This window comes from Chiloscyllium plagiosum, chromosome 18 (genome assembly GCF_004010195.1).
Source record: "Chiloscyllium plagiosum isolate BGI_BamShark_2017 chromosome 18, ASM401019v2, whole genome shotgun sequence".
NCBI lineage: Eukaryota > Metazoa > Chordata > Chondrichthyes > Orectolobiformes > Hemiscylliidae > Chiloscyllium > Chiloscyllium plagiosum.
Window position 1 is genome coordinate 52,759,969 of NC_057727.1, and position 17,648 is coordinate 52,777,616.

At 42.7% G+C, this 17,648-nt stretch overlaps 1 protein-coding gene across 2 annotated transcripts in view; it reads left to right on the forward strand.

Moving 5' to 3' along the window:
- Positions 1–17,446, forward strand: part of lrrn1 (leucine rich repeat neuronal 1) — a 47,113-nt gene extending 29,667 nt beyond the window's left edge. For both annotated transcript variants that reach the window (XM_043708389.1, XM_043708388.1), the window contains one exon: positions 14,231–17,446. In XM_043708389.1, coding sequence (XP_043564324.1) covers positions 14,464–16,611 — 2,148 coding nt within the window. In that variant the 5' untranslated portion in view covers positions 14,231–14,463 and the 3' untranslated portion in view covers positions 16,612–17,446. The remainder of the gene's footprint in view (positions 1–14,230) is intronic.
- Positions 17,447–17,648: the final 202 nt, after the last annotated feature.

The following is a 17,648-nucleotide window of genomic DNA, read 5'->3' on the forward strand; positions in this document are numbered from 1 at the left end:
TGTGAAGGGCAGTGTTTGTCACTGGCCACCCGGGTGTTTTCCTGGTGGTGGAAATTGAATAAAGATTCGTGCACTTTGTGTCTTTCACTGTGTCTCACACCTGCGCACACACACACCATGGGTGCTGGGGAAAAAAATATATATATAATAAGCACTACCGCACTTAGGTGGTAGTGTGGGGGAAAAAAACAAAACAAAAAAAAAAACAACAGGAGATTCCGGTTACGTTAGGAAAAAGAAAAAAAAAGCAGAGAAAGAAGAAAAAAAAAGAAAAAAAAAAAGGACTGTTCTGTGATTTGGTGGGAATTCCAGGGCCCAGGATTCTGCCTAATTCTAATGATTAGGTTTGATAGAAATTGTCATTGAATCATGTGAAGTGCTTGAGAAAATGTATTTAAAATTGATTAGGTGAATATAACATAGTGCCACAGATGATGGGACCTGGAAGTTTTTGCACTTGCCACGAAGACCATCTGAACAGATGTCTATCTTGTGAGGAATTCTTATTCATCATTGTACATCATTTGCACAAACTATTATGACAATCTCAGTTATGTTTGTGCTGCTAAACTAAAGTTCTAAAAGTGAAAAAAAAAGGACTGTCAGATGTCCTGTTCATTCTGTGAGCTGGCTCTGGTTTGTTGATTTATTGTCATGTGTACCGAAGTACAGCAAAAAGCCCTGTTTGTGACAGTCCAGGCAGATCACAGTAAGCATGGATTTGCAGATCAGAAAGGCTGGGACAGAGGCGTACAGGTGACACTGCACAGGGCGCACATTAGGCGAAAGCGACGTTAACAAGGTCAGCGTTATTTGAGGCTGGAGAGCCCATCCGTTTAATAATGGCTGGGAAGAAGCTTTTCTTGAGCCCGCTGGTGTGTGTATCTGTGTTCAAGCTTCTGTGTCTTCTGCCTGACAGAAGAGCTTGTCGGAGATCATTACCGGGGTGCGGTGGGTCTTTGATGATGGTGGCAGCCTTTCTGTGGCAACGGGCCATGTAAATGGAGTCCATTGATAGAAGGTTGGCTTCTGCGATGGTCTGGGCTGTGCATACAACCTTCAGTAGTTTGTTACGGTTCTGGGAAAAGCAGTTGCTATACAAGACCATTATGCTTTCAATGGTGCATCTGTAGAAGTTGGTGAGGGTCTTTATGGACATGTCAAATTTCCTGAGCTGCCTGAGGAAGAAACGGTGTTGTTGTGACTTCTTGACCTTCGCATCTACATGGGAAGTCAAGGACAAGTTGTTGGTTATTATCACTCCAAGGAACTTGACATTCTCCACCCTCTCAACCTTAGCTCCATTGATGTAGATGCGAGTGGGTTTTACTCCTTTCTTTCTTTAGTTCTGCAGATTTTGAGAGAGAAGTTGTTCAAATTGCACTACATCATCAAGCCTTCTGTCTCCCTACTGAGGGTGCTTCATCAGTGTCAAAGACTCTCCATGTGTGAAAAAATGATTTGGAGATGCTGGTATTGGATTGGGGTTTACAAAGTTAAGAATCACACAACACCAGGTTATAGTCCAACAGGTTTAATTGGAAGCACTAGTTTTCGGAACGGCTGCTCCTTCTGACCATCTGATAAAGGAGCGGCACTCTGAAAGCTAGTGCTTCCAATTAAACCTGTTGGACTATAACCTGGTGTTGTGTGATTTTTAACTTTGTGTGAATAATGGGTGACTTGGTGATGGCCTCTGTGGAGTTATTTCAGAAGCATTGCTCAACAAAACCTTGCATTTATATAACACCTTTTAACTTGTGAAACACTTTAGGACATTTCTTTACCAAAAATGTTACCAGAAGAAGTTTACTACTGAATACAGAAGGTGCTATTAGATGATTACATCTTAAACAAAAAGAGGCTTTAAGGAACATCTTAGGTTCAGTAAACAGAAGGATGGAGGGAAATCTAGAGCTTTGGGCTGAGACATTTCTGGTGAGGTGACGGAAAACAGGGCTGTGCAGTTAGTTAATTCTAACATCGAGATGCACAAGATGGATATGGCACTGCATTTCAGCACAAAGGTGTATGCTACAATTCTCCTGCATGTTTTGTTCTAAAATACCTTTTAATTACAATCGAACTGATGTGATGTCATGCATAATTTCACAGGATGCTTGCTTAAAGTGCACCCCCTCAGGAATATGCAATCAATCCAAATAAACACCTTTTTAATTACTTTAGTGAACCAGCTGAGACACCAGCTATAGGCTGAGCTGTGTGATGTTGGAACACTCTTGTGAATATTTCCTTTGACAGTTACAAATTGTCAGAAAATCATGACAGCTTTTTTTTTCCACCTTCTGAGCCTATTTCAAAACCTGACAGTAAAAGCGAGCCCATGTTTGAAAAACTTCAGGCTTCTGCATATGAAATCATGACTGGTTTAATTCAAGGCAAAAAATCCATTTCATGATAATCTTTTTGTAACTCTGTATAACTTAATTGGATGTCACTTCTTGACTATGTCTGCGTCGAAAAAGGAACAAAATTCATTTGAAGCTCTGGATGACAAGAAAAAAGGAACATTCTTGGATTTAAATTGCGGTTTAAAAGCTTCTGACTATTATAGAAGTATTTTTCAAGTATTTTTAACACTGATTATTAATTTAGAATCATTTTGAATGCATAGAATTTTTTTTCCAGTGTAAATATATGCCAGGTATAAATATACAGTAACACTAATCTTTGCTTTAAAATAGAGAAGTCTCTTTCTATTTATCTTGTTCTTTCAATACAAACAAATCTTTGCAGTCACAGCTGCACGAGCAATGATTTACTTTAACAAAGGTTGACACATTGATGTGGATGTTGAGACATGTGTATTGTTCCTGTTACATGTTTGTAGAGAAAGAAATAAAATGGTCCATTGTATTCAATGTGGTCCTGTGATTGAGAAACACAATGGTAATGAGAACGATAATTAGTTAATCAAAAGGTCGCTGTTTACAGTTACAAATACTATCAGTTGGTCCAACCAGTGAAGCTCATATTCCTGTGTTGTTTCACCCAAGGGGGCTTTCAGGCTTTCCTTCGGGAAGTGTTCAGGTCATTTGCTGTCTGACTTTCAATGGAAATAAGGAGAGCTTCCTGGAGTGGCTAAGTGACTCTGTGGAATTCATTTTAAGGTTTTATTATCATCTGTGGCTCAGTTGGTATCGCGTTTGCCTGAGTTAGGAGGTTATAGATCAAACCTCATTCTGAAGACCTGAATACAAAAAGCAGGTTGACATTGTACATTATTTGGTGGGGGGGGGGGGGGTGAGATTGCACTGTTGAAGGCCTCCTCTTTCAGGAGGCCTTCAGGAATTAAACTGAGGCTTTGTCTGCCCCCTCAAATGAGTAGAAAGAAAATCTGAACATGTTATTTGAAGTCTCAGAGTGGAATACTTCCTGACGACTGGGAAGATTTTGTCCCTCAACCAACATCACTAAAACAGATAACTTAATCAGATAATTTAGCTGTGTCTTTTTTTATTGCTGAAGTACTCTTTCTGTCTCGCATTCATTGGAGCAATTTGTTTTTAGCAATCATCAAGCTCTGAACTACCAAACAAGCTCTCACTGTCACATTACTATTTTGAAAACTTGCTATGGACAAATTGGCTCTCACATTTTCCCATTCCAAAAATGTTTACTTAGCTGTAAATGTCATAGAATCCCTACGGTGTGGAAGTGGGCCATTCAGCCTATTGAGTCCACACCAACCTTCTGAAGACCATCACACTTACACCCCTACCCCATCTCTGTAACCCTGCATTTCCCATGGCTAATCCACCCAACAAGCACATACTGGACACCATGAGCAATTTAGCATGATCAATCCATGTAATCTGCACATCCTTTGGACAGTGGGAGGAAACTGGAGCACCCGGAGAAAACCCATATAGACACAGGAGAATGTGCAAACTCCACATGGACACTAACCCAAATGTGGAATTGAACCCATGTCCCTAGTGCTGTCAGGCAGCAGTGCTAACCACTGAGCCACTCACATGATCTTGGGATGTTTTGATGTTATCAAAGGCACTATAAAAATGAAAGTCGAGAGTGGGATGCTGGAAAAGCACAGCAGGTCAGGCAGCATCCGCAGAGCAGGAGAATTGACGTTTTGGGCAAGAGCCCTTCATCACGAATGAGGCTGTGAGCCGAGAGGGTGGAGAGATAAATGGGAGGGGGTAGAAATCCACATTGATGCCATGTGGTTGGAGGGATCCAAGGTAGAAGATGAGGCATTCTTCCTCCAGGTGTTGGGTGGTAAGGGTGTGATGTTGGAGGAGACCCAAGACCTGTATGTCCTTGGTGGAGTGGGAGGGGGATTTGAAGTGTTTGGCCATGGGGCGGTGGGTTTGGTTGGTGCGGCTGTTCTGGAGATGTTCTCTGAAGTGCTCTGCAAATAGACCTCTTGTGTCCCCAATGTAGAGGAGGCCACATCGGGAGCAACGGATACAGTAAATGACTAGTGTGAAAGTGCAGATAAAACTCTGGATGTGGAAGGCTCCTTTGGGGCCTTGGATGGAGGTGAGGGGGGCACAGGTTTTGTAATTCCTGTGGTGGCAGGGGAAGATGCTGGGAGGGGAGGGTGGGTTGGTGTGGGCCATCAACCTGACAAGAGAGACGCAGAGGGAATGATCTTTATGGAAAGCGGATGGGGAGGGACATATATCTCTGTTGGGGTCCATTTGTAGGTGATGGAAATGGTGGAGGATGATGTGATATATACGGAGTTTGGTGGGGTGGAAGGTGAGGACTGGGGTGGGGTTCTGTCCTTGTTGAGGTTGGAAGTTTGGGTTCAAGGGTGGAGGTGCAGAAGTGGATGAGATGTGCTGGAGGACATCATCGACTAAGTGGAAGGGGAAATTGTTCTCTTGGAAGAAGGAAGCCATCTGGTGTGTTCTGTAGTGGGACTGGTCCTCTTGGGAGCAGATGCGGTGCAAGTGGAGGAATTGGGAATAAGGGATAGCATTTTTACAGGAGGCAGGTGGGAGGGGGTGTAGTCCAGGAATCTGTGGGAGTCGATGGGTTTGTAGAAGATGTCCGTGTTTAGTCACTCACCATTGATGGAGATGGAGAGGTCAGGAGTGGAAGAGAGTTGTCAGAGATGGTCCAGGTGAATTTAAGATTGGGGTGGAATGTGTTGGTGAAGTTGACGAACTGTTCAGCCTCCTCGTGGGAGCACGATATGGCGCTGATACAGTCATCAATGTAGCGGAGGAAGAGGTGGGGAGTGGTGCCAGTGTAACTGCGGAAGATAGACTTTTCTACATAGCCAACAAAGAGACAGGCATAGCTGGGGCCCATACACGTGCCCATGGCTACCCCTTTTGTCTGAAGGAAGTGGGAGGATACAAAGGAGAAATTATTGAGGGTGAGGACCAGTTCAGCCAAACGAATGAGAGTGTCGGTGGAAGGGTACTGTTGGGGATGTTGGGAGAGGAAGAAATGGAGGGCTTGGAGGCCTTCGTCATGACAGATAGAAGTATAGAGGGATTGGATATCCATGGTGAAGATGAGGAATTGGGGGCCGGGGAAACGGAAGTCTTGGAGGAGGTGGAGGCATGGGTGGTGTCCCGATGGTATGTGGGGAGTTCCTGGATCAGGAGGATAGGACAGTATTGAGGTAGATGGAGATGAATTTGGTGGAGCAGGAGCGGGCTGAGATGATAGGTTCGCGGGGCAGTCAGGCTTATGAATCTTGGGTAGGAAGTAGAACAGGGCGGTGCGGGGTTTCCGAACTATGAGGTTGGAAGCTGTGGATAGGAGATCCCCTGAGGTGATGAGGTTGTGGATGGTCTGGGAGATGATGGTTTGGTGATGGGGGATGAGGTCATGGTCGAGGGGGTGGTAGGAGGAGGTGTCTTCAACTTGGTGCCTGGCTTCAGCGGTGTAGTAAGCCAAACTACCATTGCAACCCCTTTGTCCGCTGGTTTATAGTGAGGTTGGAGTTGAGTGGAGGGAGTGGAGGGCTGCGCATTGAAAGGGTGGGAGGTTGGAGTGGGGGAAGGGGTGGACAGGTTCAGGCAGTCGATGTCCCAGCGGCAGTTGGAAGTAGGGATCAAGGACATAGGGATATCGGTGGGGGCAGTAGTGGCAGAATGTGTGGCTTAGGTGATGTCAGGGCAGAAGTGGCTATGGCAGAGGCAACATCGGAGGCAGAAGTGATGTTCTGGTTAGGCTTCACGGTGGATCTTACAATGGTCATGGCAACGGTGGAACTTGTAGCAGTCGCAGCGGTGGTTGTCTGGCCGGAAATCGCGGAGGCGGCATGGTCATTTTAGAGGGGACAGAAGCGATGTCATCGTCGGCCATGGTGGTGGTGGTTGGAGTGGCAGCGCCACATGGCATCAGTGGATTTCATCAGTTTCCTCATTTCCCCTCCCCTCACCTTACCCCAGTTCCAACCTTCCAACTCGGCACCGCCCTCATGACCTGTCCCACCTGTCCATCTTCCTTTCCACCTATCCACTCCACCCTCCTCTCCAACCTATCACCATTACCCCCACCTCCGTCTACCTTTTGCAGTCTCAGCTACCTTCCTCCCAGCCCCACCCCGCACTTTTATCTCTCCACCCTCTCGGCTCACAAGATTAATTCCTGATGAAGGGCTGTTGCCTGAAATGTTGATTCGCCTGCTCCTCGGATGCTGCCTGACCTGCTGTGCTTTTCCAGCAGCCCACTCTCGACTCTGATCTCCAGCATCGGCAATCCTCATGTTCTTTTCTTTTGTCAGTTGGCTCCAATATATAAATACCCAACAGTTAAAGTAACAGAAAAGTTTGCATATGTACAGTGTGTCTATGAACAAGCATCCTAAAATACTTTACAGTCAATTAAGTACTTCTGAAGTTTAGTCTCTGCTGTACTGTAAGAAACATATCATAGTGGGTGGCACGGTGGCACAGTGGTTAGCACTGCTGCCTCACAGCGCCAGAGACCCGGGTTCAATTCCTGCCTCAGGCGACTGTGTGGAGTTTGCATGTTCTCCCCGTGTCTGCGTGGGTTTCCTCTGGGTGCTCCGGTTTCCTCCCACAGTCCAAAGATGTGCAGGTCAGGTGAATTGGCCATGCTAAATTGCCCGTAGTGTTAGGTAAGGGGTAAATGTAGGGGTATGGGTGGGTTGCGCTTCAGCAGGGCGGTGTGGACTTGTTGGGCTGAAGGGCCTGTTTCCACACTGTAAGTAATCTAATCTAAATGGGGTGGCACGGTGGCTCAGTGGTTAGCACTGTTGTCTCACAGCACCAGGGACTCAGATTTGATTCCAGCCTCAGGTGACTGGCTGTGTGGAGTTTGCACTTTCTCCCTGTGTCTGCGTGGGTTTCCTCCCAGCCCAAAGACGAGCAACCCAGGTGAATTGGCAATGCTACATTACCCGTAGTGTTAGTCAGAGGGAAATGGGTCTGGATGGGTTACTCTCCCGAGGGTTGGTGTGGACTTCTTGGGCCGAAGGGCCTGTTTCCACATTTTGGGGAATCTAATCTAATCTAAATTCTCATAAACTGTGCTGTGATAATGACCAAACAATCTGTTTTTGTGATATAAATCAGGCATTGATCATGACACTGTGAATGACTCTTCACCAGATATATAACTTTGAAACAAAATCTCTAAAACTAAATCAATGTATTGACTCATTGGTTTTACCATTGCTCCATGTTGATTAGGCACTGTCCTTGTGAAATGAGCTTAGTTTATTTATGTACATTTTGTATTAAAACCATCACATTTTCAGAATAATTGGCCCAATAATAAATGGGCAGCAGGCTCAACCTAATTCCAAGATTGCCAATTAGTTTCTGTTGTGAAGTGCAATCTGCTGTTTGTAAATCAAATGTAAGTAGCATCATTATAATAATAGTTTCCAAAGTGTGAATTAGGTCTGCATTGGTTATACAGTCAATTTGATTTCCGAAGCCTCAAAGCTGCAGTAAAAGAACTGCAATAATGCAGAGCCATCTATAAAAGATGAATATCTGATTCTAAAGAGAATGAGCTCTACCTGGGATTGGGAAAATATCTCGAAGAAGGTGGATTGGCATTTATCACAGAAGACTGCTGACTAACAAATGCCCAGGCAGTTGAAGACCAGAACGATTGTTTTGAATACTGCCTTTTTTAATCAAAAAATAGACACTTGCTGATTTATTTAATTTTACACTCATCAGGACAATTTGTAAGAAATAAGTAAAAGGAAAAATGACTATTATGCTGAGACTCCAGATTAGAGTGGTGCTGGAAAAGCACAGCAGGTCAGGCAGGATCTGAGGAGCAGGAAAATCGACGTTTCAGGCAAAAGCCCTTCATCAGCCCTTCACCCTGTTCCTCAGATCCTGCCTGACCTGCTGTGCTTTTCCAGCACCACTCTAATCTGTACTCTGATCTCCAGCATCTGAAGTCCTCACTTTCACCTTGTTATGCTGAGAGAAGAGTGCTGATTTATTGGCAGTTTTGGAATTTTGCATATTCTTCACCAAAATCACTATCAGTCTGATTGATGTACAGTTAACTGCCAAGCTTTCTTTCAATTTTAAATGAAACCGTTTGACTCTAGTTCAGGCATTGTCATGAAAAATGAACCAGAGAATGGTTTTCACCTATAGAGTAGAATTAGGCTGCAGTGTGTAGATATGTTCTTTCTGGCTGGAAAGGGTGAATCAGAGCCATCCCATGGGATAATGGCCAGTCTGATTTTGATCATTTTCTTGATGATATCACACAACATCGTGGCAGGAACTAAGGCTGTCATGTTTAGTGCTGAAAAGTGCCTAACATGCTTCCAGTTATGGCAAGGTATCTCAAATGCTTGAGTAATGAAAAAAAGCTCGTATTTCATACTGATGTTTTGCAGTAGTAATATGAGTGTGTTTAATACCAACAGAATACTGCTGTAAAACCAAAAAGATGGTCATTCACTAGTTCACGTATCACAGCTTTACCTTAACTGATACGAAAGGGACCTGCTTGGTTTAAGTTGAAACAAAGCTCGGCAGTTAACTGTCAGTTGTTACCTAACTGCATGCTCCATGGCAGCATCCCTATTAGAGTCAACCAGTCAGTAAGTTCTTCTCACACAGTATAAATGTTGGAAGGACCTCCTCATGGGTCTGCTCCTGGGCCTGGCCAAACTGGCCATAAATAGGTCCAGGGAGCGGGCCGTGGAGGGGGGGGTCATTAGGGCCGACTGCCTGCCCCTCTTCCGTGATTAAATTAGAGCCTGGGTGTCCTTGGAGAAGGAGCACGCGGTGTCCACCAAAACCCTGGAGTTGCTCAGGGAGAGATGGGCACCGGAGGGAGTGGAGTGCATTATTTCCCTCTCTAACTCTATTTTGATTTAATCCCTGCCCTCCCCTTCATTATTTGATCACACTGCACTGCCCTTTGATGTGAAGGGCACTGCTTGTCACTGGCCACTCGGGTGTTTCCTTTTTTCCTAGTGGTGGAAATTTGAATAAAGATTCATGCACCTTGTGTCTTTCACTGTGTCTCACACCTGCACACACACAATATGGGTGCTGGGGAAAAAATAAGCACTAGCGCAGTTGAAAAAATAATGTTGGAAGGACCTCCTCGTGGGTCTGCTCCCGGGCCTGGCCAAACTGGCCATAAACAGGTCCAGGCAGCGGGCCGTGGAGGGAGACGTTAGGGCTGATTGCCTGCCCCTCCTCCGTGGTTATGTTAAAGCCCGGGTGTCTCTGGAGAGGGAGCACGCGGTGTCCACCAACACCCTTCAGCTGTTCAGGGAGTGGAGTGTATTATTTCCACCTCCAATTCTATTTTGTTTTAATCCCTAAAGGAGAAAAAAACAAATAAATGTTGGAAGCACTAGTCTGCAGGGCCATTGTATTTCATACCAATTGGAATTAGTTTCTTTTGATGTCTCAAGAAACGAAAGTTTGGTCTGAATTTTGTAATATTAATAAGGCTGAGGCAAGTCCCTCGCTGTTTGGAAATCGTATGTCAACTTCCACAGAAATAGAATGCCCTGTTGGATACCTAAATCAAGTGAATGCAGGAAGAATATTCACAAAGACTGGAAAGTCCAGAACCAGGGGTGACCGGTTAAGGATACAGAGGTACGCCATTTAGGATTGAGATGAGGAGAATTTTTTTTACCCAAAGAAGTGAGCCTTGGAATTCTTTGCCATGGAAAGTGGTTGATGCCAAAACATTGAATATTTCTAAGAAGGAGTTAGATGTAGTTCTTAGGGCTAACGGATTGAAGAGCATGGGAGAAATTGGTGGGTCAGTGGTTAGCACTGCTGCCTCACAGCGCCAGGAACCCGAGTTCGATTCCAGCCTCAGGCGACTGTGTGAACTTTGCAAGTTCTCCCCATGTCTGCATGGGTTTCCTCTGGGTGCTCTGGTTTCCTCTAATAGTCCAAAGATGTGCAGGTTAGGTGAATTGGCCATGCTTAAATTCCCCAACATGTTCAGGGATGTGTAGGTTAGGGGTAAATGTAGGGGAGTGAGTTTGGGTGGGATACTCTTTGGAGGGTCAGTGTTGACTTGTTGGGCCGAAGAGCCTGTTTCTACACTGTCAGGATTCTAATCATGCTGGAGCAGAGTTGAATTATCGAATTCCTGCTCCTACTTTCTATGTTTTTAAGAAGGTTACTATCAGAGCTACTGTTTCTTTAGAAGGAGCAGTATTTTGTCAACTGATTCACCATCTTAAATACATTGCCTGGTGAGATGGTCTTGTCTTTCTCTCATGGACATAAGTTACATGTACCAGAGAAAAGTTAGCATTTGTTTCATTGAGCCTTTATACCCATTATCACTTATGACATTACTGCTGCGGTACAACAACATGTCATTATGTAGCACCTTTGAAATGTATTTAAGAACAGGTGAAGGTGAGCGAGTGCAGGAATGGAGGATAATTGGGACTTGGTAATAAATAAAGACACCAGCAGATGGATTTGGGTGATGTATTGTTTCGGGAGAATGTAAAGTGGGAGAGCAGCAGGATAATCAGACCCTTAGGTTTGTAAAGGTTTAGATGAGACTTCAACAACAAGAAGTTTGAGGTAATAATAAACATAAACAGGCAGATAAAGGCAGTCATTGTGATATGTGGTTTGATGTTAATTTTTAACACTAACTTTGCCAACAATCTGATTTGGCCTCAAACAATCCTCAAGGAGAAGGATGGACTTTGTAGTGACAGAATGAAGTTTGTGGTGTGGCCAAGACAAATAGTCTTGACAGTTGAGAAATTTGGAAAGAAACATTGATATTGGATGAACTTTAACGCTAACAAATGTGGAATCTCATTCCTGCAGATTCCGATTGTGATTGGAGATGATTTCAATATTTTCAATTTTTTAGCTCCTTATAGTTAATCCCATCTCTCTATTTCTGTATATGTGATCTGACATCACGCATTTTAATTTCTTTTTTTTATGCTGTGCTCATCGATATTACTTCAATCTGAGTGGTTAGGGAAACAACAAAATAATCAGAAAATAGCAGGAGTTGGCCATTTTGCCCTTCAAGCCAATTCCATTGCTCAATATGATCATGGTTAATCATCTGACGCTGTACCCTATTCTCTCTTTCCCTCATGTCCTTTGATTCCATCAGCCCAAAGAGCACTAGCTGACCCCTTCTTAAAAACATTCGCGTTTTGGCCCCAACTGCTTTCTGTGGCAGAGAATTCAATAGGTCCTCACTCTCTGGTTGAAGAATTTTCTCCTCATGGGATACCACTTGTCTGTGCACACACTACCTAACAACCCTGCTTCTTGGAACTAATGGAAATAGACAAAGTTATTTGCCATTAATCACACAATTTGGTATATTGCTATGGGAATGTATATGAATATATCTTCTGTCTCTACTTGTAGGGATGGTCTTTGTACATTTTGATTTTCCAGCCTGCTCAAAATCTATTAAGTGTAATCTGTTCCTTTTTAAAGTTGTCAGTTGAGCAATCACATTAAAAGTCATTAAAGTTGCCTTCAGCTGTCCAGCTCAATAATTTGAAAATACATTTGATAATAATTGTGGTTTAAATCCATTTTGTGGTGAAATATAGAAAGGATGTTTGGTCTTCACCTTGAAATGGCTGGTGAGAAACTTAAATATTGGCCCAAATCTTCTGATCTGGTTCAGAATTCTAATCTGGAAGGTGGTCAACAGTGAGTTGGGAGATCAGGTTCATTATTAGCCAGGAGCTAGAGCAGGTTTTAATTCATCTAACCATACCTGGCTAACTGTTGAGATAAATGAGTTGAGACTTCCATATCTCCACTGCTAGCTCAGAATCAAGGACTTTTTTCAGGATTTCAAATGCAGGGTGACTGTCCCTCAAAAATGCAAACTTGCTGGGTAATCACTGCAGAATCTGCTGCATTGGAAATTTCACACAGTCCTGATGAGCAACTTTAGTCTACACTTCAGCTGTTATTTTCCTATCAGAAGATCTGAGCCATTTAATTCCACTAATAGTGTAACTGGTTGCTTTTTAAAAATTTACATGTGCCAATTAAACAAGTGGATCTCTGGTTTTGGGCATTGATAGGGTCCTAAACATTGGCAGAACTCCCTAAATCTTTGTGAGATGCAGATGAAGAGGGTTGTTCAGAGCTTGTGCTCTCCAAAGCATGTCACATTGCATAGTGCAGTACTCCCTCGGCAATGCACTGAACAGACACTAGAGATTGTGTTCAAGCCTTTGAAGGACTGGAACATATGAGCTTCTGACTGTAGAAGAGTGAGCTTTATTTCTTGGAGTGGGAGTGCTGACTCAGCAAGAATACTACCACTGGCTTGGCTTCCATCAATAAAGGAAGCTGTTGAAATTGAGATTAATCCACCTTGGGCTACTCTTGTGTGCTGCCAAACAACTGCACAATTAGAGATTACTTAGTGTGGAAACAGGCCCTTCGGCCCAACAAGTCCACACCGACCCACTGAAGCGCAACCCAACCGTACTCCTACATTTACCCCTTCACCTAACACTACAGGCAATTTAGCATGGCCAATTCACCTAACCTGCACATCTTTGGACTGTGGGAGGAAACCAGAGCACCCAGAGGAAACCCACGCAAACACAGGAAGAATGTACAAACTCCATACATACAGTCACCTGAGGCAGGAATTGAACCCGGGTCTCTGGCACTGTGAGGCAGCAGCGCTAACCACTGTGCCACCGTGCCGCAGCTAATAAACTTAAAAGATACTACACAGACAACAAGCAAAATGAACGTCATTTACAAAATACCTTGCAAGAACTGTAACAAATACTACATTAGAAAAACAGGCAGAAAACTCGCCACCAGGATACATGAACATCAATTAGCCACAAAATGACATGACCCACTCCCACTACTATCCTCACACAGATGAGGAAGGACACCACTTCAACTTGGACAACACATCCATCCTAGGTCAAGCCAACAGACACACGCATGAGAATTCCTAGAAGCATGGCATTCCAACACTCCATCAACAAACACATAGATTTGCATCCCGTCTACCATCCTCTGAGAAAAATAACAGGAAATGACATCACCGACACAGGAAATGGCATCAACACAGGAAATGCCATCACCAACTCCAGGAAACTTAAACAAATAAATAGAAAGCAGGGCATAATGCCAGCACTTCACTGGAGGCTCACTGATGATGTTACCTAGTATGGTGATAAAATGTCTGAAAAGGAACCTTCCAGCTCAGTGAGCAAAGTTATACCAGAACCTCAACCTGAGCTACAAATCTTCTCAAAACTTGCTAATTATTAAAACAGTCAGAATATTTGCTGCCTTGGTGGAGAATCCCACAGAGGAGGGAGGGTTCTGAAAAGAAAAATGGAAATAGCTGAGTGTTGGTTGAAAAAAAGAGCATCTGTGATCTCAAGCCAAATATTTTAGCACACTTTTACATACTGTATATGTTTTAAAGTAATATGAAAATATAGATATTATGTTTCGCATGGGGTTTCACATGTTTCCTTGACTATCATAGTCTAGAATAACAATTGATTTTTCAAAAATTTTGTAGCATTAAGTACCGCACAAACAAACTAAAAGGAATATGTTATGGCAATATCTAAAATGGGGCAAATGTTGGATTTTTTTTCCTGAACTTCTAGTTGGCATCCACAATATTTTGCTTTTACTTCTAATTTGCTAATTACAGTTGAGTGTTAGCATTAAGTTGTAGAATCTACATTCTGCATGTCTTTTCAGGCATCAAACTGATATTTTTCTTTGTCTCTTTGCAGATGCTGGTGGAGTCAAGACATAGCTGAGAAGATAAAAGCTTTCACCATGCACGGTTAACAAAAGAGCAGCTGAGGATAGGGATTATCCCCAGCACATTATAAAAGCACCAGATAGTCGTCTCTCCCCAGGGCTCTGTTTTCTGCTGAATTGTCTTCTGCATCCAAGCATTAATTTGCTGCAAGCGTCAAGTCTCTCAATAATTTGTCATTGGTTTCAGGAAAAGTTTTTAAAAATGTGTAGAAAGAATCTTTCTACCACTTGTCATGTAATGATGGGTTTTCTGACTCTTTTTCTAATTGAAGCATCTCCGCAGCCTAATGAATGCCCTCAGCTATGCGTTTGTGAAATCCGGCCATGGTTCACACCACAGTCAACATACAGAGAAGCAGCTACAGTGGACTGCAATGATCTTCGGTTGACCAGAATTCCTAGCAACCTTTCTGCTGACACCCAGGTGCTTTTGCTTCAGAGCAACAATATTGCCAAGACAACTGATGAATTTGAGCAAATGTTTAACCTTACAGAGTTGGACCTCTCTCAAAACAATTTTACTAATATTCAAGATGTAGGTCTAACCAACCTGACACATCTGACCACTCTACATCTAGAGGAGAACCAGATAGCGGAAATGCCTGATTACTGCTTACAGGATCTTGCCAATCTCCAGGAGCTGTATATCAATCACAACCAGATTAATAGCATATCTGCAAATGCCTTTTCTGGCTTAAAGAATTTGCTGAGGCTTCACCTAAATTCCAACAAGCTAAGAGTGATTGACAGCCGTTGGTTTGTGTCTACACCAAATTTGGAGATTCTCATGATTGGAGAAAACCCAGTAATTGGCATCCTAGATATGAACTTTAAACCTCTCAGCAATTTGCGAAGTCTGGTTTTAGCTGGAATGGAACTCACAGAAGTTCCTGGGAATGCTCTAGTAGGATTGGATAGTTTGGAAAGTCTTTCGTTCTACGACAATAAACTGGTAAGAGTGCCCCAACTTGCCCTTCAGAAAGTCCCAGCCTTGAAATTCCTGGATTTAAACAAGAACCCTGTTCACAAAATTCAAGAAGGTGACTTCAAAAACATGCTTCGTTTGAAAGAACTCGGTATTAACAATATGGTTGAACTTGTTTCAATTGACAGATATGCACTGGATAACCTGCCTGAACTTACAAAGTTAGAAGCTACAAATAACCCTAAACTATCATATATTCATCGCTATGCATTTCGGGAAGTTCCATCCCTTGAAAGTTTGATGCTTAATAATAATGCATTAAATGCTCTGTACCAGAAGACTGTCGATAACCTTCCCAACCTACGTGAAGTAAGCATTCACAGCAACCCAATCAGATGTGACTGTGTTATTCAATGGATGAATTCAAACAAAACAACCATTCGATTCATGGAGCCCCAGTCCATGTTTTGTGCTTTGCCACCTGAATACAGAGGGCAACAAGTGAAAGAAGTTCTCATGCAGGAGACAGCCGAACAGTGTCTCCCAATGATTGCACATGAAACCTTTCCAAATCACCTGAACGTAGATGTTGATATGACCATTTCTTTAGATTGTCGTGCCATGGCAGAGCCAGAACCTGAAATCTATTGGGTGACACCGCTTGGAAGTAAAATCACAGTTGACATCCTGTCAGATAAATATAAATTGAGCAGTGAGGGAACTCTTGAAGTTTCTCACATTCGCATTGAGGACTCTGGCCGTTACACTTGTGTTGCTCAGAACTCTGAGGGAGCTGATACAAGAGTTGCAACCATTCGAGTTAATGGAACCCTACTAGATGGAACTCAGGTTCTGAAAATATATGTGAAGCAAGCTGAGTCCCACTCTATCTTAGTTTCATGGAGAGTGAACTCAAATGTCATGACTTCCAATTTGAAGTGGTCTTCAGCTACTATGAAGATTGATAACCCTCACATTACATACACTGCAAGGGTTCCTGTGGATGTCCATGAATATAACCTGACTCATCTTCAACCTTCAACAGAATACGAAGTCTGTCTTACTGTCTCTAATATCCACCAGCAGACTCAGAAATCATGTGTCAATGTTACAACAAAGGGAGTGGCATTCTCACTGGACATTTCTGACCAGGGAACGAGCACAGCTTTAGCAGCTGTAATGGGTTCAATGTTCGCCATCATTAGCATTGCCTCAATAGCTGTTTACACTGCCAAGCGCCTCAAGCGGAAAAACTACCACCATTCACTGAAGAAGTATATGCAGAAGACCTCTTCCATTCCCTTGAATGAGCTTTATCCACCACTTATAAATCTATGGGAGGGGGATAGTGAGAAAGAAAAAGATGGCTCTTCTGATGTGAAACCCACGCCCGTTGACACATCAAGAAGCTACTATGTGTGGTAACTCTGGAGGAATTTTGCTTCTAGTTAAAGGGAGCACAGATACTTATTTTGCTTTTTTCTGCAAAAATGAAAGTTCTGAACTTTTTGTATTTTGACTTTGCTAACCTCTGGCAGAGCTGTGAGGACAGGTGGATATTTCAAAGACCTATTAGTATAGCGTATCGCCTTTTGTTCAACATTTAAAACAAAAATAAAAGGGCAGCTCCAGTTATCTTGCAAAATGTCTCAGTTGCTGTGCTTGACTACTTACTTCTGTCTCTACTACAGAACTCTCAATAATAATTGGTGACAATGCAAGTCATCCCATGTTTTTAAAGAAGTGATGAGCCTTCTGAGGTATGCTCATTTTAGTAGAAGCTGTTAACCTTAACTGTTGGGCACTGATCCACTTCCCATGTTATAGTTATTTTTAGAATATTGAAGCTGACATATGGAATTAGAACCCATTCATTCTTCTATTGAATGCTGTTAGCCAACTAAACTGTATTGTTGTATCAACTATAATTTGCTCTCTTTGGAACTTGAAAGCCCAAACACTTGTAAATTTAATTTGCCTTCTTTGCTTGAACTAGTTTTACAATTTACCTTAGACAGATGTGTGGTTAATGTTTAAAAACAATAATGATGTAACGTGCTTTTAAAAACTGCAACATTTTAAAACAAAAAAAATACTTTTGGTGATTTATTGAGGGACTTTAGCTGCCAGGTTTTTTCTGAATGTCTCTCTAATTGCATTTAGTATCAATGGTTTAAATGATGAATTTTATTGTGAAACGTATAGTGTAAAATGAGAACAAAACTATAATAAATTAGTTTTGAGCTTGATATTTTTCAGAGTTTTGTCTCTGATTTAAAGTGTCTTTTTTTTAAAGCCATGTCTATTATCACTGTAGATTTCTTACATCTAAGTTTTGACATTTGACAAATTGAGCTGGTTGACCATTATTTCTTTCTTGATTCAAGAAAAATTGAACCTCATCACTGACAATAAAACATTCACCAAACAGCTTTAATGGATCGTTCTGGATAAAACAGAAG